The 26085-nt window shown below is 48.4% G+C and overlaps 1 protein-coding gene across 1 annotated transcript in view; it reads left to right on the top strand.

Moving 5' to 3' along the window:
• The first annotated feature begins 8048 nt into the window (after window positions 1-8048).
• LOC132022412 (transmembrane channel-like protein 2) overlaps window positions 8049-26085 on the top strand; it is a 63744-nt gene continuing 45707 nt past the window's right edge. The window contains exons 1-3 of the mRNA XM_059407671.1: window positions 8049-8082; window positions 20472-20793; window positions 23997-24149. Coding sequence (XP_059263654.1) covers window positions 8049-8082; window positions 20472-20793; window positions 23997-24149 — 509 coding nt within the window. The remainder of the gene's footprint in view (window positions 8083-20471; window positions 20794-23996; window positions 24150-26085) is intronic.

The following is a 26085-nucleotide window of genomic DNA, read 5'->3' as shown; positions in this document are numbered from 1 at the left end:
GGCAGAGAGAGAGAGAGGAGGAAGCAGGCTCCCCGCTGAGCAGAGAGCCCGATGTGGGACTCGATCCCAGAACCCTGAGATCATGACCTGAGCTGAAGGCAGAGGCTTAAACCACTGAGCCACCCAGGCGCCCCCTGTTCTGTGTTCTTATGTCACAACCAAAGCCATAGTAAAATGTTGATTTTATTTATTTATTTATTTATTTATTTATTTATTTATTTTAAAGTAGGTTCCACTCCCAACGTGGAGCCCAGTGTGGGGCTTGAACTCACTACCTTGAGATCAAGACTTGAACTGAGATCAAGAGTCAGACACTGGGGCACCTGGGTGCCTCAGTCATTAAGCGTCTACCTTTGGCTTTCTCTCCCTCTCCTTCTCCCTCAAGCCTTGAGCCCCACAATGAGCTGGCTGCTCCATAGGGAGCCTTCTTCTGCCTCCAACTCCCCTTACTTGTGTTCTCTCTCTCACTGTGTCTCTCTCTGTGTCAAATAAATAAATAAACAACTACCAAAAAAAAAAAAAAAAAGCCAGACACTTAACCGACTGAGCCACCCAGGTGCCCCTAGAAAGTTGATTTTAATCATCCACCTAGCTTGTTACTGTTCTGGGTTCTTCCTTTTGTTTTCTTATGAATTCTAAGGAAAATATATTTGGGAAACTGGATTTCTTTGGAAATAACCTAGTAATCTAGCCCAGAAATCATCAGCTGAAATAAATAATCACTGACTACAGCAGCCAATATTAATTTCAATCTCTATTAATGCCAACTATTCTCTTACCTTGAGAAATTCTAATGTTAAGAATAAAAAAAAAAAAACAAAAAACAAAAAAAAACTGGGTGGGGGCGGCTCCTGGCTGGTTCATTCAGAAAAGCATGCGACTTTTTATCTCAGGGTCATGAGTTCAAGCTCCATATTGGCTGTAGAGATTACTTAATAAAAACTTTAAAATAAATAAAAATAAAAAGCTACTTTTGAGATCAAAGATCTGAGCCTCTTTTAAATTATACTGCTCAGAATCATCTAAAGTTGTCCTAACAAGAAATGCTGATCTTGGCAAACAATTGTGTGATTTTGAGGCTGTTTTCACACATGCCGGTTAGTATCTACCCGTGCTGCAGCTCGATGGGTCTCTCCAGGCCCCTTCTGGAGCCTGGTTCTGGTCCTGGCAGCAGGTCTGTCCCCGCCGCGAGCCTCTGCCCCTGAACCCTGAAGTCTGCGCAACAGCCAAGTCTCGGCTTTGCCGACAGGGGGCGCCCGACGGACCAGCCTGGACCCAGGCAGGCCAACAGCTTCCTCTCCCAGTTCTCACTTCGGGGGCGAGCGGGTGGTAGAGGGGCCGGATTGGCTGGAAGCCCCAGGTGCAGGGCGACGTGAGACCCCACCCGGCTCCGCCGCTGGCTCGACAGCGCCCCTCCCGTATCTGGTCCTTTCCTGGCCCGAGGCCGAGGCGGGGAGGATGGAAGGCGGTGGGGACCTTTAGGGAGCACATTCCTTACAGCTGGTCCGGGAGGCCAACCTTCCCATTCTCCATTCAGAAGCTGAGTCCCTTGCTTAAAGTCCACTTGGATCCCCTTCCTTCTACCGCCCCCAGTGCTTAGGCAATGAAACAAACATCCAAAAAGTGAGGACTTAGGAGCGCTTACCCAAGTGACTAAGAGAGCTTAATGATGTCCCTGACAAACATAGGCATCTCATCTGAAGTCCCTCGGCGTCCTTTCCAGCTTTCTTTGCCGTGGTCCATGCTCACCATGCAGCATTTCAACCAAGTGGTCTGGTCGTTTCCCGAGGATCTTAAAAGGGAGAATTTCCTGCTCAGTGTAAGGACTTTTTCTCCACGTCAACCTGTGCATAATTACCCTGCCATCCTAGTTTATCAGACCAGCCCCGTCTCGCTAGCAAGAGGGAGCTCTAGAAAGGAAGTGGCAGAAGAAAACATCTATGGGATGGGGGCATTCCTGTGGCACAAGTGGCCAGGGATCCTCAAGCTGTTAATGCCTCCCGGTTTAAGGTTTCCTGCCCTGGGCTCTGCTATAACCCCAACCGGTGACTGGCAAGTTGTGGACGGGAGTGGTTACACACCAGAGCCTGGACTTAGTCTGCTCTGTGGAATAGAGTAGAAATTGCTCCCCTGCAGAGCCAAACGAGCTGGAGGAAGCAGAGCAGGGGCAGAGAGAGATAGAGCAAGTTTGACCCTTCTGCCACTGTAGCCATCCTTCTGTGAAGCAGTTGCACACAGTAAAGAGCTTTGTGACAGGTGCATAAAGGAGCAGAGGAAATGGGGCGGTTCTGTGCCTCCTAGAAGTGGGGCCCGCCATCCACCACAGGTCCACCTAATGGGCTTTGGAATATAGGTGTGGAGTCCGGAGCTGACAACCAAGAAAGAATTCTTGAGACGTCTTTGGTGCATAATGGTTTATTAAAGCACGGGGACAGGACCCCAGTGCAGAAAGCGCTGCTGCCTTGAGGTTGTGAGTGGTGGCTGATTATATACTATGGGATTGGGGGAGGGGATAAGGAGAAGGAAGGTTTCAAAAGGATTTTCATATGTTAAAGAACACTCACAGGAGGGGCACCTGGATGGCTCAGTAAGTTAAAGCCTCTGCCTTCAGCTCAGGTCAAGATCCCAGGGCTCTCTGCTCAGTGGGGAGCCTGCTTCCCCCCCACCTCCTCTCTCTGCCTGCCTCTCTGCCTGCTTGTGATCTCTGTCTGTCAAGTAAATAAATAAATAAATATCAAAAAAAAAAAAAAAAAAAACACTCACAGGATACCAGAGGCCTTACCCTTGTCAAGTTAAGGTTGTTTTTCCTTCTAGTAAACCAGTAACAGTAAGATATTTGGGATCTTCCTGGAGGAACACTACCCTCGGCCCACTTCAAGTATCTGTCCTTGGGCTGCAGATTATAAGGACATTTAATCATATCTACATTTCCTCCTGGAAGCTAGGTCATTGATAGAAATGCTTTGTTCTTGTAAACGGAGGGAGACTCCCCTCCTGCAGGATTGTGATCTCTGTAAGTTTAACTATTTGTTTTTCCTTTCCTTAGTTTTAGGGCAGCCCAGGATGCTTGGAGGAATGTCATATATCCCACCTGAAGGGGAGGAGGATTGTGGGGTGTCAGCTTCTGCTTTGTCCTCAGCTTGCCTTCTGTTCCCTCATCCCACGCACTTGCAGCTGTGAGGCAAGTGATGGCCCGGCCAAGTGACGGTGGGCAGGCATTCCAGATGCCCCTCTGAACTCCTCGGGGTGTCAAGATGTTCTGTCTGTAGCCATGTTGTCTCCCTCTATACCCAAAGAACCCTTGTAGGAATTGTAGCAGAATTACCTCCACCCACCAGGTGAAGAAAAGGAGGGTACAGAAATCTTCAGCAGCTTGCTTACGACCTACACCTGGTAGAGGGCTGAAAGAGGATTTGTCACCATCTGTAAATGGGTTTTGACTTTTGTCATTTAACACATTTGCTTGTGAGAGTTTTCCGGTTGTTAATTGCCCTTTCAGATACAGGCAGAAGTAATAGAACCCCAGAATCCTGGCTCCCAGCTCTCTTTCCCTGACTCTGCCTCCCGGGGTGGAGGCAGGAAGAAGCAGACACATAGAATCATGGCTCATCGACCCTACCTGGCAGCAGTTTTCTTCACGGGCTGTGTAGGAGGTGTCTAGCTAGGGCTCTCCGTCTGTCTGGCTTTAAGGAGGAGTCGCCCCTGCCTTGGGACGAATGTCCCTCAGGTTACAAACACCTGGGTGTGAATCTCCCTTCCAAACTAAGAGCCCTAAGTGGCAGAGATGACTCTCCCAGTTCCTTGCAAACAAGACCCTTCTGCCCCATCTTCAGTCCTCACTGAGGATAGTCCAAGAACTGAGAAATAATCTGTTCAAAATAAACACCCCCAAATCTTATACTGTGGGAAGGGGGAGTGTGGTCACTGGTCAGATCTTCTACAGCTTCTCTGCTCCCCGGCACCACACGCAAGCCCAGCGTGGGTCTTTGCGGCAGGTTAGCAGGTGGACAGCTGTGCCTGGCAGCCAGTGCCCGCTCACACTATGAGGAAAGTGCATTACCGCCCGTCACCCGAGCCTCCGCACTGCACTGCTTTACAGCATCCACAAGCAACACTGGAGGTTTGGTAAGCAGATACCCAGAGCTAATTATTTTTTAAATTAATTAATTTATTATTATTTATATTATATATAATAATATGGTTTTATTTTTAATTTACTATTTATTTATGTTATATATTTTTATTTTTTATTTATTTACTTATTTTTTCTTAAGATTTTATTTATTTATTTAACAGACAGAGATCACAAGTAGGCAGAGGGGCAGGCAGAGAGAGAGGGGGAAGCAGGCTCCCAACTGAGCAGAGAGCCCTATGCAGAGCTCTATCCCAGGATCCTGAGATCATGACCTGAGCTGAAGGCAGAGGCTTAACCCACTGAGCCACCCAGGCGCTCCTTGTTTATTTTATTTTATTTTTTTGATGAGAGAGAGAAAGCAACAAGATGGCTCAAGAAGCTTCCCAATTAACAAAGCCTTTTGAGACAAAACCACCACTGGATTTAGAGGCCCTGAAACTTTTAGTTGAAATTGTGCATTATTTTTGTGGTTGTCATACTGGACTTGAGGGTTTTATTTCCTGATGAAATATTAGGAGCCACTCCAATATCACTACCCTTCAGAACAATGTTTATTTATTTTTTAAAATTTTTAAAATTTTTTTTGCTTTTATTATTTATTTTTATTTTTAATTTTTTTCTACTTTTACATTTTTTTAATTTTAAAAAAATATTTTATTTTATTTGACAAAGAGAGAGCACAAGTAGGCAGAGCAGCAGGCAGAGGAAGAAGGCTCCCTGCTCAGGGAGTCAGATTCGGGGCTGGATCCCAGGACTCCGGGATCATGACCTGAACCGAAGGCAGCCACTTAATTGACTGAGCCACCCAGGCACCCCCTGGGTCATATTTTTAAATGTCGAATGGCCAGTGTACTGCAGCAGCCTTCAGAGTTGTGCTCCAGGCAGAAAGGACAGTAGAAGCAAAAGCGAAAGGAAAGCATAGCCCCAGCCCCAGAGCAAGGTGCATTGGTAGGTTGGAATAAGACTGAAATGCAGAGGCAGAGGGGAGCTGGAGGGGCCTGGAGCTCTCAGGGGTGGGGAGTGGGGGGGGTTGCTTAACTGGCAGGGTAGGGAGTCTGAGGCTGTGGGATTCCAGGACATGGTGTTACTGCGGGTTAAAATGTGGTCAGACTTCTGTTTGGGGGCTCCCCCTGTTGCCATGCAGGAGAGAGGTGGAAGGGGCAGGGCCCAAAGCCCGGGGCCCACCCACATAGGAGGTAGACACAGCGATCTTTCGAAGGAAGGATGTGGTATGGTCCAGATTTTTCCTGAGAGGTGAAGCGTGTGGAGGATAGACGCCTGGCCTAGGGGTGGGAGCAGTCACCAGTGCTGGTCCCTGTTCCTGAGGACTTTGGGGACATGTTACTTATCTTAACCTCAGGTTCCTCATCTGTTTTTAAAAAAAGGGGGTGGTGCAGAGAAGAGGAAGAAGAAGAAAAAGGAGGAGGAGGAGAAAATGAGACTATGAGCTTCAGATGGTTGGGGTGATACATCAGTCGTTTAAAGGGCTTGGCAAATGCCTGACAGAAAGGAAAAGAGAAACCTTTCAGAGAGATCCCAGCGCCATACAACACACGTGCGACATGAATAAGAGTTATAAAATATTAATGTCATCTCTTTCTGTCCCTCCTTGAGCGAGTGGCTCAAACCCAGGTCCCTGTGCCTCACGAGCCCTGGCTTCCCCACCCCCTGCTGCTGCCACCCTGTTGTTTGGGGTCGGGGGAGGACTTGGAGATGAGGACAGACTCCCCTTCCGCCATTCCTCAGGGCAGTATGATAGCAGAGGAGGTGTTTACCTCAGGAGTATTGATGTGAATGGTGAGCCACCAAGAAAGCAGAATACTCAGTGTTTGTCTTGACTCCCAAACTTGGACTTTGAATTCTCTAGCAAGAGTTGTCACAAGCTTTGTTGGGAGAGAGGAGACATTTCCGAATCCCCAGCTTTCCCCTCTAGACGTCAAGGCCTCCCTCACGCAGCAGAGACAGCAGAAATAGCCTCCCCCTGCAAGGCAGGGGTCTCTGCTTTAGTCACTGATGATTCCGCCATGCCTACAAATGAGTCGAGCCCTCGTGGGTGCTTGCCATGCTCTGTGGGAAGCAGAGTAGTGGTGTTTTCTTTGGCGTAGATGGGCCAGGTGCTGGCCTGTGAGGGCATTTCCCTCCAGCGGTGAAGTTGATGTAGAAAGCCTTCCCTTCTAACTTTTTTATCAACATGGACGGGACTGGAAGAGATGATGCTGAGTGAAATAAGTCAAGCAGAGAGAGTCAATTATCATATGGTTTCACTTATTTGTGGAGCATATCAAATAGCATGGAGGACATGGGGAGTTAGAGAGGAGAAGGGAGTTGAGGGAAATTGGAGGGGGAAATGAGCCATGAGAGACTGTGGACTCTGAGAAACTATCTGGGGGTTTGGAAGGGGCGGGGGGGGGGGGTTGGGTGAGCCTGGTGGTGGGTATTATGGAGGGCACAGATTGCATGGAGCACTGGGTGTGGTGCATAAACAATGAATTCTGGAACACTGAAAAGAAATTTTAAAAATAAATAAAAATTTTAAAAGAAAGAAAGAAAGCCTTCCTCCTCAGACAATAGAGAACGGGGAAGGGCTGGGAGGGTCCTCACTTGTCTGCAGAGGTGGGCAGGTGAGCTGGGAGCACTAGGGGAGGGGAGGATGGTGGGTTGCTGCAGTGGGCGCAGGGGGCCCTACAGGGGTTTGCTCTGGCTGCAGGCCCACCAGCCTCCCCTCTGCCCCACCCAGTGCTAAAGCAGGTGGTCACAGAATGCAGCAGAATCCCCTCACTGCCCTGGAGTCCTGGAGCTGGGGGGTGCTGCAGGAGAAATTTCTGGATCAGGGAAGCCAGGTGACAAAAGGGAAGTTTTAAAGCCTGAACTGAACCATGTGCATTTCAATTGCTACCGCACGGGATGGTTCTTTTGCCACTTCCCTTCACCAAGGTGGCCAGGCCACAGGCCCTCCTGATAAGCAAATAACAAGGTCTAGGAGCAGGTTTATAACTATCATACTTTCGAAGTAGCGATATAAGCATAAATGATATTTTGAGAAGCCCTTCATGGCTGAATGGGTTGAGAAAATGTCTATTTTGGGGACAAAATCACACATTTTTGAGGGAAATGTTGAATGTCCGTTCAAAGACTAAGAAAAATAAAATGGTTATGTTCCCCTCTTTCTGCTCCCAGGGACCCCAGGTGAAGAGCCCCATCCCCGAGGGCGGGTGACTGCCTTCCAGAGGATCTACTCAGAACCTCTGGTTTTCAAAGCAGCCAGATTTGCCCTTTGGGAAGACAGGCAGCAGTGGGAAGAGCTACGAAGTGACAGGCGGCAGGAGGGGAGCAGCTCGTCAGAGGGGACCTAGGACTCGGCATCAGGACACCAGGTGTAGATTCCTTGGGCACTGCGCAGACCTACTGATTCAAATGCCCCATGTCAGTCCTGGGAATCTGCATTTTAAACAGAAGCCCCCGTGATTGATTTTCACCAATATCCTAGGATTTCCCTGGTGCCTTGTCCCGACCAGGGACTCAAGGTAGAGGGAAAGCGCCCTGGGAACGCTCCTCACATCTCCCGGGGCAGGTGGCGGCATGGCCCGGAGGTGAGCTGGCAGCTCCCGGCCCCTCCAGGGCCCCTCCGTGTGTAAGTGATGCCTGAAACGTGAGGCCACACTACCTCTTTGCTGGGGAACCTGAGCAGAGGAGTGTGTGGACGGATTGAAGGGCTGGGAACTCCCCGCCTCTTGCCCGCCTCTCTCCCAACCTTCCCCCTCCTCGGGTTCAGTCTCTAATAAGCCTAGGAGCCCTGGCAGCTGGCGGGGCCCAGAAAGAGAGCCCAGCCACCATGAGGGAGGAAAGGCATCCCCGGTTGAAGGTGTGTGTAGAGCAGCAAGCCGTGTGAGCAGTGCCGAGAGCCCAGCTGACCATGAGCCGCCAGCTGAAGGGCGGGGGGGAGGAAGGTGAGTGGTCCTCATCTCTGAGGGAAGCACCCACAGGGTTCCTGGGCAGCAGCTGGGGACCAGGCAAAGCAGAGGGGGACTCTCGAGGCACAAGGACCGGGCTTGAGTCCAGGGCCTGCCACTTGCTCACTGAGTGACCCCAATCTGCTTACCCAGCCTCTCTTGGCCTCAGGGCCCATGTTGGGGTTGAGTGGCGGTGACCCTCAGAGTGCACCAGGGTCTTCAGCCTCCTGCTCTCTTGGATAAAATCACCTTTCCTCAGCAATCCCTGCAGCAGACTTGTCTGTCTGTCTGTCTGTCTGGGGCAGCAGGATGTGGGACGTTCTGACCTCATGTCTGCTGCGGGGTGTCAGAGCTACGTCAGGACTGGGGATGCTGGTTAGTAAAACAGTCAGGGTGAGGTCCTGGTCTGAGGCAGCAGCCCCCAGCTGAGGGTTCCCACTGTGAAACAAGGGTGACCCAGGCAGGGGGACTCCCAGAGGTCAACCACCCCTCACGCGCCATCTCTTCCAGCAGATGGTGGAGCCAGAGGACGGGCGAGGAGTGGCTCTCCGGGCACAGGTGAGGCGGGATGGTGCTTGAGGCGGTGTGTGTGTGAGATGGGGTGGTGTATTCCCGGTCCAGCCACCTTCCAGAGTTCTCTTCCATCCTCCTTCTTCTCTCCCTTCTTCTGTCCCTCCCTCCCTCACATGTAAGGAGCCCTGGGGGCGGGTGCTTCAACCTGAGGGGGAGGCCCAGAGAGGGCCTGCCCACAGCCCAGAGTTAGCGACACTGAGTTGAGCCTCGGGAAGCAGTGACCATTCATCAGCCTGGGGGGGCAGGGAAGCTGGTAGGGCCAGGACTCACCCTCAGGCCACAGGACTCCAGACGGCACACTCTTCACCTCCACAAAGCACCGGCAGGAGTGGGGCTAGGCCACCTTCCCATTGGGAATGTGGCCACGGCTCTTCTGTGAGGCAGAGAGGGATTTACCTCTCTGAGGTAAAGTGGGGAGACCCCAGACAGTTGGGCCCACCTGCTCCAGGAGGAGCTAGAGGAAGTCATATGCAGGAGACAAGACCCTCCACTTCCATGAGGTAGGCAGAAGCCATACCCACAGGTCAGGCCATCCTACACTTCAAGTCCTGAGACAGGATGGAGATAGGACGCCATTTTCTCCTTCTTGACTCACAGGCGGGGCCTGCACACCTGCCAGTAAGTGAGGAAGCAGACTCTCAGAAAAGAATGGACTTCTGAGTTGGGTGTGAAAGAGAGTCCCCCTGGACAATTCCGAGGGGGAGGGACTTGTCCAGCCCCCACTCAGGCACACTGAGGTATGTGGGGGAGCTGACGAGGATCAGCCCTCCTCTGCCAAGCCCTTCCCTGTTGTCATCCACTGCTCCCCCACTGCCAGGGGCCTGAGTCCCTGCTGAGGCAGGTCTGTGACCGAGGGGGAGATCCAGGGGCAAGACTGGTGGAAAAGCCAGGATCCTGGGCAGGAAGAAGTCCCACAGGGAGGCACCACTGGTATCTCAATACCCCTTCCTACCCCCAGAGCTGCCCCTCAGCCATGTCTGTCCTCCCCACCGCACCCACCATCCCGTCATTCTTTCCCTCCAGACATGGGGATGAGCATTCAAAAATGTGCCTGAGTGTGACTGGATGAGAAAACCCTTCCTCATGGGAGGGTTGGTGCTCTTGGTGACAGTTGTCTAGACATAGGACTCTCAGATCTGGTTCTCCACATTCCATTCTCCTTGTAGTCCTCCAGTTGCTGTCCCTTCTGGACCCAACCTCGCTCCCCTCTGCCCCAGCCAAAGACGCTACTCTTGGGGGGGGGGTCACCTGTGGGCACATGGTCCTTTAAGCAGGACTGAAATGGAAAGTCATTCTGCCTAAAATACAAACCTTTTCTTCCTGAAATATGCCACTCACAGCCCCACCCTTAAAGAAAGAAGAATTTTCATTTAGGGGTCCAGATGGTCAAGGAATACAGCAAAGTTAAATATTGGGAATCCATTAAATGAACTGAAACCCAATTACATAAAGATTTCCATTTTAAATCTCCTCTGAAGTCACCTCTGAGGGGACCTGATAGTGTATTCCTTCAGTTTATGGTCTACAAGGAGAAAAAAAAAAAAAGTCTGAGAATACAAAGTTATTTTCTCAAAATAATTACAATTTATTATTCTACTAGTTGACAAAAAGGGTCAGAACTCTTCCTCCTTTCAGATCATTTGCTAAATGTACTTAACAGTTTAAAATCACCAAGTTGGAGGGTGAGCCAGATCCACTCACTGGGCCTTCCAGCTTCTCCTCAGCCTATTTTCACCTTAGGTCATGTGCGTACGCATGAGGAGGCCTATCCGTGTGAGGGAGAGTGTGCTGGGCTTGGAGGTCTTCCTAATGGAGCAGCTGCTTTTCTGGCTCCTAAATTATTCATTACATGGAGTCCATGGAAAACTGGTTGCAAAGAAAAAAACTAAAAAAGTAGCTCATTTTCTGTTGCTCTCTAAGTTCGATATGAATTGCGTTCAGATGGGAAATAAGATTAAAACGGAAATCACAGCCTATAAAAAATGCATGAACCCCCAACTTCTACCTACAGTGTTTGAAAGAACGCCTGGTACAGCTCATTACCAAAAAGAAGACCATTTGTTAGCTGATTGAGAACACACAGTGCTCAGAAGAAGACGCAGACAGATGTTGACATTCTTACCCAGTTCCTCCAAGCAATATGGTGCCAGTAGTGTATGCGGGCCTAGGAGATCCTTCTCCTTCTTGCACACACTCTTTGCTCTTCTGTCCTCTCTCTCAATTCTAGAACTTTCCTAGGGGTCACGGCAGCAGGGACACACACTTTCTCACACTTGCTCCTGGGTCTTTGGAGGGAGTGGATTTGTTTCTGTCTCCATCCCTCCTCCAAGATGGGGGCTGAAGCCTTCCAGAGCCATAGGGAATGAGTTCTCATTATATTCAAATAATCCTGCTTTACATTTTCTGACTCAGACCAGGGCTGGTGTGGGCCAAGAAAACCTGTCCCCGCCTCCCCACCCCCCACCCCACCACACACACACAGACACACACACACACAATCACCTCTCTTTCCATCCATAAACAGCACTCACTGCTTTTCAATGTGCTTGCGACCAGTTAGCTCAAGCAATAATTGCCCCAATTAGAACCGAGCCCCAGAGATTGTTAATGGTGGACTCAGACCCTTGCCTGAGGTTTTTTTTGTGCATTCACAGTGGGTGAAGCAGCCACAGCAAACACACTTGCACTTGTGGGGGCCGGAGGGGGTCGTTTTTCTGCAGTGACTGGGAACTGGTGTCCGTGTTCCATGACAGCCTTTGCCATGTTGTTAGCATGATCCTTGGGTGCAGACCACATCCTGCAAAACAGGCTGTACTATCACCCCCTCACCCTCCAGATTTCAACCCAGCAGCCCCACCAGTATAGCTCTCTGGGCGACCTCCCCTTAACACACTCCCCATCCCCAGCTACCGGATCCCACTTGAGACTCAGGTCTGCATTGTTCACCCCTATCTCCGACCTCTTGCATTTCCACTGGGGCCCCTCAGTCCCCTGTTTCCTCTGCCTAGAATCCCCTCACCCTTCTAGCACCACCCTCCTCCCCTTCTTCTCTTGGCAAACTCCTGTTCATCTTCAGCAATCAGAGTAAACATCTGTTCCAATTATACCCTGTCCCACTCTCTCTGTATTCCCATGGCTTTTTTTTCATCCACCATTTGTTCCCCCCCCTTTTTTTTTAAAAGATTTTATTTATTTATTTGATAGACAGAGATCACAAGTAGGTAGAGAGGCAGGCAGGGAGAGAGAAGAGAAAGCAGGCTCCCTACTGAGCAAAGAGCCTAATGTGGGGCTCGATCCCAGGACCCTGGGATCATGACCTTAGCTGAAGGCAGAGGCTTTAAACCACTGAGCCACCCAGGTGCCCCTGTTCCCTTTTTTTAAAAAAACAAAAATATGTTTATCTGAGTTATTGTCAAAAACTGGCTTCCTAAGTATCACCAACCCTTCTTACCGATAATACAAAGCTGCCTTGTTGCTTACAGCAGGAAAGGTCTCAGAAAGGGGAAGGTAGGGTCGGAATTTCTTGAGAATCGAGAGTTTGATTTAAGGCAGGACTTCCAAAGTGAGGGGCTTGACTGGGATGGGGTAAGAATTAGCATACAACAGTCCACAATAAACAGCAAGGCCAGGGTTTTGAGGCAAAGCACTCAAGGAAACTTAGGGTGCAAATTGTCTGTGATGCTTTCCTTTGAAGAGCTTTGGGGAAGTCTTTGGGGAAATCCTGCAATGACCAGTCAAACCACTTGTCTGGGCAGGAGACTCCTGGAAAAATAAAGTCATGCCAATGAAGATAGAGATACAGCACAAAGTCCATCTTAATGAAGACACGATGGTGTAGGTTGGGTTCTCCATGTCTGGGATGAATGTGGAATAGATAGTTTCAGTTCTTGGTTGGTCTTTGTGGTCATTATTTAGCCCAGACTGAAGAATGCCAATCCAGGTCTTCACCACTGTTTGAGGAATCCTAATTGAATGTCAGTTAGGATAACTGTTTGGAATTCCAGATTTCCGGGGGAAATTGTTTCAACCTGTGTGTGAAGTTTTCCAGTTCTTTCTTCTGGATGACCCTTTGCTGAATCATTTGGCACACAGCAGCTGTACAACAGCATTGAAAACCCAGGGGATCACCCATCTGAAAGCTGGTACACAGACAAATGCGAAGAGGATTATGACCGGACTTTTTGTGGTTCTGTTTTCTGGCAGGGGCCAAGAATGTCCAGACTAAATAAAAGAACAAAACTCCTGCCCAATCGGAAAAGTCCATAGAACCAAAGGCCGACGTAATCTAAAGCAGCTCTGTTCTAGGAGCACCTGACTGGCTCAGTGAGAGGAACCTGGGACTCTTGATCCCAGGGTCATGAGTTTAAGCCCCTACATTGGGTATAGTGATTACTTAAATAAGTAAAACTTGAAAAAATAAGGCAGCTCCATTCTAAGTCATCACCTGTCCAATTTCATAAACCTCTCAGGATATGTGTTCTTGATGGTATTGTCCACTTACCTGCTATTATCTTAATCACAACATAAAAGATTCACTTCACTCTCCAGACCTCTTGTAACATGCGGAAATGCAAGTCCTGAATTTCACAATTCTCCTAGAGTAGTTAGGGAATCAGGGCACAATTTTTCTTCTTCCATTAAACTGTCTACTTATCCTGTTTTCCTAAAGGACAAACTAATGGGCCAAAATAGATCCTGGGAGATGTCACAGGCTATCCTGAGAATAGGTATTAACATATTAATGTTAATTAATTAGTTATTATTAATTATTACTTTTTACCAAAGTAATAATTTCCTGTCTGACTTGTGAGTAACTGTAGACTTCTGTACCAGATCCAATACCAGTCATTGGGGACCACAGAGTGATCTGGTTTTGGTCAAAATACTCCTTTGCAAAGGAGTATTGTGAAGTAATGCTGTAATCTTTTGGCACTGTTCATCAAGAGTAGTTTGGGGTAGTGAATTTTCTAGTATGGAGATCATTAAGTGGGACTAAAGGAAAAGAAGAGTAACATGTCTACTTGTAGATCTGTGAAAGTGAGACGGTGTCCAAAAATATACCATAGGTTCCCTGATCTCCTCCCAAATTCTCTTTCAGTGAAAGTTCAAAGTTGTGACATCTCTATCAGTTTTTGACAAATACATCTCTGTATTTGAACAATACATCTCTGAAGTATTGCTTCAGAGAGTCAAGACCCTCATAGGAAGTGATGGGAGTTTTGGATTTCTCACCAGCTGGCCGGCTGTGGAATTTCTCATCTAATACATCGCCCAAAGGTGGAGTCCAGTTACTCAGGAAACCAACTGATTTCTTACAAGAAACTGGAACCAAAGAAAGCTAAATGGGAAATAAGTACTTTAGTCAGTTCATGAATGAATTGTAACTGGGTATTGGATTCATACCAAGGAGCGATTAAGGATGCAAACAGCAATATTAGAAATAGAGGCTTATTAGTAACACAATTAAAAATACCCTTAAGTAGGGGCACCTGGGTGGCTCAGTGGATTAAAGCCTCTGCCTTTGGCTCAGGTCATGATCCCAGGGTCCTGGGATTGAGCCCCACATCAGGCTCTCTGCTCAACGGGGAGCCTGTTTCCCTTCCTCTCTCTCTGCCTGCCTTTCTGCCTACTTGTGATCTCTGTCTGTCAAATAAGTAAATAAAAACCTTCATTTAAAAAAAAATAATAATCTTTAAAAAAATAAATAAATAACCTTAAGTTAATGCAGGACAGAATTAGGTTAAAGAATAGAAAACAGAGGAATACAGGTTACAAAGTGACAATCTATGGTCTTGTTCCAATGGATTTTGAGCACAGCTTTCTATATCCAAAGACTGTCTGCTTTAACCCTCAAACCAAGGTCACCAGTAGGGATGGATGGTCTTCCAGTAATTTGAGAATGGTGATGTCTTTTCAGTTGAAGGTTGTGAATCCAAGAATCAATCCCTTTGACAGTTATACTACTGTACTAGTTAGCAGTACCCACTAGAGTCCTTCCTGTCAGGGTTCCAAGACAGTCCAGTGGTTGAAGACAAAAACGGTGGTCTACAGTCGAGGTTTCAAGGAACTTTGAGGATACAACATGTAACATCCATAAGTGAAAGAGACTTTAAATGGCAATGGTAACTTATTACCGACAACTTTCAAAAGTGAAACGTTATTCATAGCAATAGTGAAACTGACAAGGAAATTTGTTCATTCCCATAGAATGCAAAACAAACGTTAATAAGGCAATCTGAAAGTTTTGGGCAAAATGTTTTTAGTGATTAAACATCTTTTTACAGACAAGGAACATTATCTCTGACTTACAAAGATGGTTTAACCTAGTCTAGTCTTTACAGAGAAAAATATCTTGAGGTATAATGTATAATTAGATAAAGACATATATGCAATATAACAAGAATATAACAAACATATAAGAAAAAGAGATCAAGAATATTAAGTAAAGAGATTCAGTGAGTCCAGAGTAGGTCCTAAGCATGTGTGGTTTTTTTTTTTTTTTTTTTTTGAGAGAAAGAGTGAGCGAGGGGAGGGGCAGAGGGAGAGAGAGAGAGAGAGGTTCTCAAAGAGCCTTTATGCTCAGTGCAGAGGCTAACATGGGGCTCAATCCCAGGACCCCAAGATCATGACCTGAGCCAAAATCAAGAGTCAAACACTTAACTGACTGAGCCATCCAGGCTCCCCTAAGCATGTATATTTTAATAAAACTCCAGAGGTAAATCTGATCAGTATTTCCAGCTAAAAAGCACTGGCCTAAAAGATGCCAGATTCAAATTAAAGACTTGATACCAAGTAAACATTTTAAATGATAACTGAACTTTGATTATTACACTGTTGCCTAACATCAGGCAAAGCGCCTTCAGGACTCTGATTAATGGACTCTGTCATGGACAGCAAGAGCAATGACAAATTTCTAGGAACTGCCCACAGAGCATTCATTTGCTGAAATATTTAAACATTCGACCTAAACCAACTTAGCCTAGAAAAGGCTGAGCCTCTCTTCTGATTTGACAGCTCTTCTCATGAAACTCCAACAGTAACATCAAATAATCCTGATTGTTTCTGGCACCTCTCTTTTTCATAAGGTGGAAGAGGAAGATTTTGTGATTTTCCAGGACCTTCTGGGAATTCTCAAAGATAGTTTTAGACACAAAAGATATCCTAAAAGTTATTTTACTTCATTTTACACTTAGGAGTCAGTCTTGGAAAGAAGAAATCAAAAGTTATCAAATATGAACACTTAAGATCATGGAGGGACACCTGGGTGGCTCCATCGGTTGTACGTCTGCCTTTGGTTCAGGTCAGGCTCTCAGAGTCCTGGGAATGAATCCTGCATTGGGCTCCTTGCTCAGAAGGGAGGCTGCTTCTCCCTCTGCCTTCTCTCCCCCTGCTTGTGCTCTCATTCTCTTTCTCTGTGTCAAATAAATGAATAAAACTTAAAAAAAAAAAAAGTAAAAAAAAAAAAGATAGGATTGTGGGTGCCTTAGAAACAATATTTGGCTACTCGTTTGTTTTATAGGCCAGAATATAGTCTGTCTTGGTGAATGTTCCATGTGGGCTCAAGAAGAAGGTGTATTCTGCTGTGGTTGGATTAAGTGTTTTAGAAACATCAATTAGATACAGTTACTTGATGGTGCTGTTCCATTTAACGATGTCCTTATTGACTTTGTGCCTGCTGGATCTCTTGATTACTGACAGAGGGGGCTGGACTCTCAGCTGTAATCATGGATTTGCCCATGTCTCCCTGCAGTTCTACCAGTTTTCGATCTTCTGTTGTTAGGCGTATGCATATTAAGAAATGTAATGCCTGGGGCGCCTGGGTGACTCAGTGGGTTGAGCCTCTGCCTTCAGCTCAGGTCATGGTCTCAGGGTCCTGGAATGGAGCCCCGCATCAGGCTCTCTGTTCCGCAGCGGGCCTGCTTCCCTTCCTCTCTCTGTGCCTGCCTCTCTGCCTACTTGTGATCTCTCTCTGTCTGTGAAATAAATAAATAAAAATCTTAAAAAAAAAAAAAAAAGAAATGTTATGCCTTTCTGGAGAACTGATCTCTTTAACATTACGCAATGTGATGCTCTATGTTTTCTGTGATAATTTTCCCTGCTCTAAAATCTGCTTCGTCTGAAATTAGTACAGTTGCTCCAGCTTTCTTTTGGTTCGTGTTAGCATGGCATATTCTCCTCTGCCCTTTCCCTTGTAATCTGTATTTTTCTTCCTATTTAAAGTGGATTTCTTTTTTTTTTTTTTTTTAAAGATTTTATTTATTTATTTGACAGAGAGAAATTACAAGTACACTGAGAGGCAGGCAGAGAGAGAGAGAGAAGGAAGCAGGCTCCCTGCTGAGCAGAGAGCCCGATGCGGGACTCGATCCCAGGACCCTGAGATCATGACCTGAGCCGAAGGCAGCGGCTTAACCCACTGAGCCACCCAGGCGCCCTAAAGTGGATTTCTTGTAGACAATTTCTTCTTGGGCCTTTTTTGCTATTGACTCTGACAATCTCTTTCTTTAACTGGTGTAGTTAGACTGTTGCTGTTAAAGTGATTGTTGATATAGTTGGGTTACTATTTGCCATGGTTGATGCTGTTTTCTAATCATTAACCTTGCTCTTTGTTCTATTTTTGTCTTCCACTCTCCTACCTCTTGTGGTTTTGACTGAGCATTTCATATGATTCCAGCTTTTTAGCATATCAGTTATAGTTCTTTTTTTTTTTCCACTTTTCTTAGTGGTTTCACTAGAGTTCGCAGTATCGGTTTACAATTAATCCAAGTCCACTTCCAAAGAACACCACGCCACTCCATGGGTAATGCAGGTGCATTATAACAGCGTGTTCCCAGTTCCTCCTCGATGGCCCTTGAACACCACTGCCATTCATTTCACTTTTCCATAAGCTATAGTCATCCAATACTTTGTTGCTAGCATTATTTTAAACAAACTCTTATCTATTGAATCAGTTAAGAATAAGATCTCAGGATGCCTGAGTGGCTCAGTCTGTTAAGCATCTGCCCTCCAGTCATGATCCAAGGGTCCTGTGATGAACTTCCACATCAGGCTCTGGGAGCAGCTGGGAGCTTGCTTCTCCCTCTGCCTCTCCCCCTGCTTGTGCTCTTTCTCTCTCACTCTTTCCGTCAAATAAATAAATAAATAAAAAATCTTAAAAAAGAAGAAGAAGAAGAAGTTCTCAGATCTCAGCTTAAAGGTTTCTTCCTTTTGGGGCACCGGGTGGCTCAGTTGGTCAAGCATCTGACATTTGATTTCAGCTCAGGTCATGATCTCAGGGTGGTGGGATCAAGCGCTGCCACATCCGGCATGGAGCCTGCTTAAGAGTCTCTCTCTCTACCTCTCCCTCTGTCCCTCACCCTCCTTGCTTGAAGTCGGGGTCAAGCCCACCCTTGTGCTTCTTGAATTATAGAACTGATCACATTGCCTCCCCACTAACTCAAATCATGCTGAGGGACAGAATCTTTTCAGTCTCATTTGCTGCTCTAGCATCCGTAGCATCTAATCAATGATCAATAAATGTTTTGGTTTGGGTGAGTGAATTAGCGAATAAAAGGCCTTTGAGTTCTTGGCCAGCTCAGTTGGCCAGGCAGCCTGGCACCTTATCCATATGAATGTGTCACCAGTATCCTAGTTGAAACCCAGAAAGAGAACTTGGAGCAGTTTCTCCCTGAACCTCAATGCAAATCCCATTCACAAATCTAGCACGCTCCAGCTTCCATCACACTTGGACAGATGTTATCTAGATTGGATTTCCCTACCACACTTTGAGATAGGTGCCTGTGGACCGGTCGGGTTCCCTGGAAGCAGAGCCTGAGATAGGGATTCTTGAGCATCTAATTTTATCAAGGGTGGCTCTCCGGAGGTAAGAAGTGAGGGAAGTAGGGCTGAGAAGGACAAGAGAAGCAAGGATGTGGCCCAGGTGGAGTCTAGCCAAGGCCTGCTCCTGCAGGAAGCTCAAGAGTATGAATGAGCCACTGACTTGCCCAGCCTTGAGGCAGAGGACTGGATCTTGTGCCTCTGTATCAGTTAGTAATTAGCTACAGGCTGGCTCAAGGAGAGGAGTGAGCTGTAAATTTCCAGGCATTTTCCAGCAAGATGGATCCCATCAACCAAGAAGGGAGAACCTGTGAGCTGTTAGAGCCACCCCACACAGCAGCTAGGGGAGGACGCAGTGGCCAGGTAATGGGAATCTGGGTAGACCACCACCGGCACTTACTAGATTACCTACAAGAAAGCTGACTCGGAAACAATAAGCAACCTGCCCAGAGTTACCCAGACAAAAACCATCAGAACCAGACATCAAGCCCAGACGTCCAGACTCTGAATCCCCAGATCCAGCCCACTTACCATGGACTAATTCTGGTTGTTGTTTGACAAGGTGGCTTGCTTCTAAGAGTATAAAATCTCAAGGGTCAGAGAAGCAGAGAGGAAAGGTCTCTGGGGCCACCGCATTGAATGTACAACTTTGAGGGGCTGGATAAGGAGGAGGGTAGAGTTGAGAATTTGGGAACCTGGGACTCCACCTTCCCAGACTCTACTGCTGCTGCTGGGAATGGCAGGTGGCAAACTTCCCCTCTGCTTTTGCCAAAGTTGGGCCTTTGGCAATGCAGCTGGGGAAATCTGCCTGCCCATGGCGGAAAAGGCTGAATGGGGGCCCATGTGGGCAATGGGAATGAGTGCCCTACAGAAGACTGTTTCCAGGCACTGCCCACTCGGACGCAGGGGCTCAGAGCACAAGAGTAGCAAGGCAGGCTGGAGACAGGAGGGGAGGGAGCCTTTGCTGAGTATTTCCCACAGGCCAGAACTTTTACTCCTGTTTTTAATTAGCACCCTGCCCCCAACCAAGTAAGGAAATGGGAGCTCCTAGAGCCATTATACAGATGAGAAAACTGAGGTGCAGAAAAGTAATGTGTCTGTGGTCATTGAGATAAAAAATGGTAGAAATGATCTTTTCAGGCAAACCAGTCTAGCTCGAAACCTGTGTTTTTCCTATAAGCAAAAACCATTTTATTTCTGGGTAAAAGTATCAGGGTAATGACATCTGTCCTCAGACGTCAGTCACTGTCCTGTGTTCATTAAGAAGCTAATAGGGTAAGGATGCACATCGCCCATGTTAGAGATGAGCTGAGACTCAGAGAGGTCAAGTGACTTGCTCAAAGACACCCAGCTAGTAAGTGGGAGAGAGGTTGGCTATTAATACCAGAACTGTATAATTTCCCAGCATTTGATTTGTAAATGCTTATACAAAAAGTTGTAGTTAGCATAGTCGTTGGGCAAACTGTTGAGGAGATTTCATACTGTCGATTCCATTCAACCAGGTCATTTGTCAAAGCCTCGAAGTCATGGTTTACACACACACACACACACACACACACACACGCACACGCACACACACGCGCACACGCACACACACTCTCAAATGCAAGAGGAGCGCATCAGGCAGCAGCCCCTGGACAAAGGAACCCATCCAGCCCTTCCTGTGCCAGTGGTCCTGCCTTGCCAAACAGAGACCCGTACTTGGCTAGCCCCGGGGGATCAGGAGATGACTCAGTTCTGACCCCAAGGAGCTACACCCAAAAAGAGGAAAGGCATGTGCCTAGGTTTCTACCTAAGGTTTAGGCAAGAGTGTGGAAATGCCAGCTGGTCAGAAGAGGGAGACAGTAAATCTCATCCCAAACCAGAGTTTCTGGAAGAGGTGGCCTTTGGAGCTAACGAGCTCCAGAAAGCATCTTGGACATCTGATTCTTCATAGGCTGGGGCACTTTCTTGCAGTGGAAGCCAGTGAGGCCAGAACTGTCCATTTCCTCTCCCTGCAGGTGACAGGTCCGGGAGGAGACCCTCACGGAAGCAGGCTCCCAGAGCCGAGGGTGCTGCAGCAGGCAGGCGTGGAGCTCAACCTGGCCAGAAGGAGCGGGCTGGGGGCAGCCCAAGGCCGGGGTCTCCCCGCAGGAAGCAGGCAGAGCGCAGGAGACACGGAGAGGAGCTGGGGGAGCAGGGGCGGAGCTCCACAGAGAGGACCTGTGAGGGGAGGAGGAAGAGAGATGGGAGGGCTTCCCTCAAGGAGCAGAGAGCTCCCCCAAAGAAGGAAAAGGAGGTGCCAAGAAAGGAGGAGATGTGGAAGCGGCCAAAGAAACACAGGTATGTTGTGATTCTGGTTCAGGTGCATTTTTTGACTGGCACCCTCCTCTCCTTTGGCCCTTCACCCTGCCCTGATGAAGGGCTGATGTCTTCTCCACCGGTATAGGGAGGCTGCTTCTGTTCGTCCCTGCCTTGTCCACCGCCCTGCCTTCCCCATCTGGGGCAGAAATGGGATGAGGGTCTTGGTCATTCCAGGCAGATTGGCCCCTGGGCACTCTCAGAGCCAGTGCCCCCTGTCTGGCAGGTGTGAGTGGAAGCACTGGCGGGGGTGGGGAGGGTGGGTGTGTGTGACATGGCAGCCAGGTGGGACAAGATCCCAAGTCTCCTGAATTTCAGCTGGTGACTCACCACAGCTCTGGAAGAGGCACTGAGAGAAACTAACAAAATTGGATGCAGCAGTCATCCTAGGACTTAAGCACGCCATCTCCCCAGTCTGGACCTGTGTCCTCGTCTGTGATGTGTGGCATTGATCTAAAAGACCATCGGGGATTCCAACAGCCCTGAAACTTGGGATTTGGGGGGAGGGGGTATTTGTTTTGTTTCCTTTGTCTCATTAGCACTGGCACACGGGGGTCTGTGGACTAAGCCAGCTTATAGAATCATCAAGTCAGGATTTGGTCCATTCTTTGCTATAAATTTTGATGGAACATCAACTTCTCCTGTCCTCCCTCTTTGACATTACTCACTTCTTGGGATGTTTTAAGAATCCGTCTTGATAATGGCTGGGGAGGCTTTTGAAATAGTTGAAGGAATCGAGGTTATGGTGAAAATGGTGTTCCTTCCCACAGGGCTCTAGACTCTTCTACCGAACCTCTTCGCCTTTACAGAGCGAACTGGGACCCTCAAAAGAGCCCACTGATTTCTTGTCACCATGCCAGCCATTCCTGGCTTGATTGGGGCTTTTTTCTACTGTCTAATGGTCTTTGGACATCAGCTAAAGGGGTAAAGGTGCCCTTAGCAATTGAAAGAGAATTTAAAGCACGCAGATTGGGCCCTGGAGTGTCCTGAACTTTACAGGGAGGCTGCCCTCCCCCTACCCGGAAACAGACCCCCAGTGTCTGGATGGCAGATGCAAAGTCAGGGTTACATTCTCAGCTAAGTGCTGTGACAGGTAGAGAGAGATGGAAAAGGCTCAGTCCTGTTTCCCAGGTGCTAACAGTCTGGCAGGGGAGAGAGGCCTTGGGCAGCAGTCATCACAAGACAAGGCAGAAAGCAATATGATCTGAGAAAGGAATTAACGAACTGCCTTCCTGGGGGGTGCTGGGACATCAGGGTTCCTCCATGGAAAAGGTAAGCTTTTCGGCTGGTCATGGAAGCCCAGGTGACATTTGAACAAGCAATGACTGAAGCTCCCCCCCTCCCCCAGGTTAAGGGAACCCCTGTGGAAAAACTCAAAGGCAGGTAATCATGGGGTGTGCCTGAGGTGTGACAAGACACTCCCATGCCCAAGTGTTCCCAGAAGTGAAGTGTCGGGCCCCTCTCCCACCTCTGTCCTCTTCTGAGCTCCTCAGAAATTAAGACTCATAGAGGCTCCTGTAAATTGTTCTCTAAGTCGAGCCCACATCCTGGTGTTTCCATGTATGAAACTTGCTAAGAAGCAGCTGGGGCATAGCCTTTTCCTGTGCCCTCCTCACCTCGGGGTGGGGGTGGGGGGGCTGCTGTCCCTCCCAGAGCCACTGTGTCTGCGAGTGAAGGACGGTGTGAGAAGCACACACAAGAACTAGGATTTTGTGGCAGCTGAACACATCATCTTGTCTGTGAGATGCTGAGGCTGAGGCTCCTCACGTGGGGAGAAGGGTTCCTCACCTGGGGAGAAGGATTCCGGCTGGATGCTCCCTCCCCCTATGCTGTCCAGTACCATCCCTGTCAGCCCCGTGCTGAGCCCTTGAACTGTGGCCCACGCAGATCAAGACACTGCGTGAGAAAGGAATTTCTCATTTCCTTTCATTCTAATTCAGTGTTATTACTACAGAATTAACACAAGAGTTAGTGGATTTACTTAACCCGGAGAGACAGCTATAGCTTTGAAATCAATTTAACTTTGAAGCCGGCGCATTTCAAATCTCTAAAAAATAAAAAGGCAAACTGTTTTTGTCAATGCAGATGTAAATGTCAAAGGGAAATGGCATTTGGCTACTCGAGTCATTTGTTGGGAAACTTCTAAGTAGGTCTGAAACAACCTGGGTATGTAAATCCACCTTTTCAACTACAAATATTATGAAATCCAGATATGGATGAAATATGTTCAAGGAAAATTTAATGTCTGAATTGATATGCACAGTAGCTGTGGGATGAACACCAGATTTTGAAGACAGTACAAGAAGAATATAAAATTTCTCATTAATAATTTTTTATATTTGTTACATGTTAAAAATAACAATTTTTGACATATTGGAGTCAATGAAATGTATTATTAAAGCTAGCTTGCCCATCTCCTTTTGCCATTTTTTAAAAATTTTTATTTATTTATTTGACAGAGAGAGAGATCACAAGTAGGCAGAGAGGCAGGCAGAGAGAGAGGGCGAAGCAGGCTCCCTGCTGAACAGAGAGTCTGATGTGGGGCTCGATTCCAGGACCCTGAGATCACCAACCTGGGCTGAAGGCAGAGGCTCAACCCACTGAGCCACCCAGGCTCCCCTGCCTTTTTTTTTTTTTTTTAAGAGATTTTACTGATTTATTTGAGAGAGTGAGAAAGAGTGAGCATGAGCAGGATGAGAGGCAGAGGGAGAAGCAGACTCCCTGTTGAGCAGGGAGCCTGATGGGGAGCTCAATCCCAGGACTCTGGGACCATGACCTGAGCCAAAGGCAGATGCTTAACGAATGAGCCCCCCAGGTGCCCCTTGCCATTTTAATATGGTTACTAGAAAATTTAAAATTACAACACGTGGCTCGGGTTACGTTTCTGTTGAGCAGCACTGTGCTCGAGTGTGGTGGGTGGAGAGGACTTAAAGAAATGGAGTCGGGGGAGGCCACCCTCCTGGTGTTTTGGGCTACAGGACAGAACGCGGCCTCTTCAGATGGGCGGTGGGAGTCACTGAGGGCTTCTGCGCAGACGCAGGCCTCTGAGGGGAGATCAGTGCTGGGAAGGCCAGGGAACACAACCCACCTGCCTTGCCTGTGGGTTCCTCTCCATTCCACAGAGCACCTGAAGACACTTGCCGACTTTTCACTCTCCCCTGCTCTGCCCCTGCTCTACCTTCCAGATCACCCTCCTTGGCCTCCCGTGCCTCTGGAGTGGAGTCTCTCTCAGAGGAGGAACTGGCCCGGATCCTGGAGCAGGTTGAAGACAAGAAGAAGCTCATCGCCACCATGCGGAACAAGCCCTGGCCCATGGCGAAAAAGCTCAGGGAGCTCAGGTGAGCGAGGGGTGGTCAACCAGGGCCTCTGGAAGTCCAGAGGGCGCAAGCCCTTCCCATGGGCCCCAAACCCGGCTGCAAGAGGACTTAACGGGAAGTGGGATTCACTCTCCCACTCTGCTTTGGTCCCTCCTCTCCCCAGCACAAGCACAGTGCCTGAGTGGGGTCTGTTAGAGCCCAGACAAACAGGAGTGGTTACTGCTAACAGAGGGCCTGTGGTTTGCCAGCACCAAGCAGGGTCTGGGGAGCGAGATGAGGATCATGGTGCTCTGGCCTAGAGCCAACCCTGCCACTCTGCCTGATGTCCCTTCTGTCCCGTGCCCCTTCACCTTCATGGCGAAGGTTCCTGCGCCTTCCTCACAACCCAACACAGTCACTCTCTGTGACCCTGCTCTGCCTCTGCAAGGTCAGAACTCCCTTCGTGTTCCTGAGGCACTCAGAACCTCTCCATGTGTAGCACACTCCCACTTACGTGTGGGGAGCAGGGACTGGGTCTGTCTCAGCTACTCCGGCAGCCTGAGGGCCTGACCCCGGGTCAAGCTCACCATCATGCTCCATGAATATTGTTCAGGCCTCCTCAGGCCCCAGCCCCCGACTCCTGTTTCCAGCCGGCCCTTCTCTGGCTTCCACACAAAGGCCAGCACGCCATACACGTTATGAACCTCATGTCTCATAAGGGCGAGAGTCACATTGCTTAACTTCTGGTTTTCTACTTAAAACAACAACAACAACAAAAAACCCATCCAACATTACCATTTCCCCCCCGCAAGTGCTCTCTTGGCTTTTCTGTTGCAGGGCTGAGCAGGGAATGCTCCCTCTCCCCTTCCCTCTTTGTGAAGCCCTTTTCCCTCGCTCCTCTCACACATGCATTTCCCAGCGGCTCAAGTCAAATGCCTCATCCTCTACTGGGTAGAACAATCTGGCAGCTGTATTTGGACACATTGGGATTCATGGTTTGCCCCTCTGAGAGGCACCGCCCAGATGCTAGTTGCACAAACATGGGTTGGGCTTCTGGTGAACAGAGCTTACTCCATGCTAGCAAATGACCGCATTGTGTCCTACACAGTTGTGCGAAGAAAGGTGTCCCTGTGGTGCCCACCGGCCAGTGTGTCCCAACAGGACCTCTGTTGGAGGTGCTCTAAATCCATACTAATACTCCTGCCGCCAGCTACAGGTGGCCAGTAAGCTCTTGGAGAGTAGCAAGTGTGACTGAGACACGGATTTGGGGGTTTTATTTTAATTTATTTAAATTAAATCATCCCCTGTGGCTGGTAGCTACCGTTCTAGTGGCAGGGACAGCTCCCAGCAGTGGCTGTCTTCCCACTCAGCCTCTTTTCCTGAGACTCTTCTCCCTAGTCCCTCGGGGCCAGGTTCTTCTTCCTGCAGGGGGGCACAGAACAGCCATCTGTCACCCTTACGGGACCTCACCCCCACTCAGGTGTCACCTGAACACATCTTTTATTAACAGTGGAAAAAGAGCAACCGAGGTGCTTATGGAAATGAGATCTCCAGGCAGCTGGAAGTCACGGGGCCTGGGAGATTTCCTGAGGGCTGTCTAGCTGCCTGGAGGAGAAGTGTGACATCTCCTCCAGCCAGAGGACAGAGCTCCTGCTCTTGGGATGGTTGACAAATGGCTAAAGCCTGGGAAGCCAAACAGGCCCATGTGTTTCTCCTTGGAGCAGGGATCTTCAGCCAATGCTGGCCTCCTTCCCTCTACCCTCTCCCAAGACTCCTTATCTCCGGCTCAAGTCCAAGCCCAGAGAGCCTCTGAGTCCCCAAGCAAGCTGGTGCCTCTGCCTCAATCTTTGCTTTCTGCCAGCCTGGCTGATTCCCACATATCCTGCAGGACTGGGGCCAAGTGTCCCTTCTGCAGGAACACTCCCATCCTTTCTCAGCAGTAATGAAGAGTTCCTACCCAGTCTTGGGTGCCAAAAAG

The sequence above is a fragment of the Mustela nigripes genome, chromosome 7, assembly GCF_022355385.1.
Source record: "Mustela nigripes isolate SB6536 chromosome 7, MUSNIG.SB6536, whole genome shotgun sequence".
NCBI classification, from domain to species: domain Eukaryota; kingdom Metazoa; phylum Chordata; class Mammalia; order Carnivora; family Mustelidae; genus Mustela; species Mustela nigripes.
This window is presented reverse-complemented; position numbering and strand designations above follow the sequence as displayed.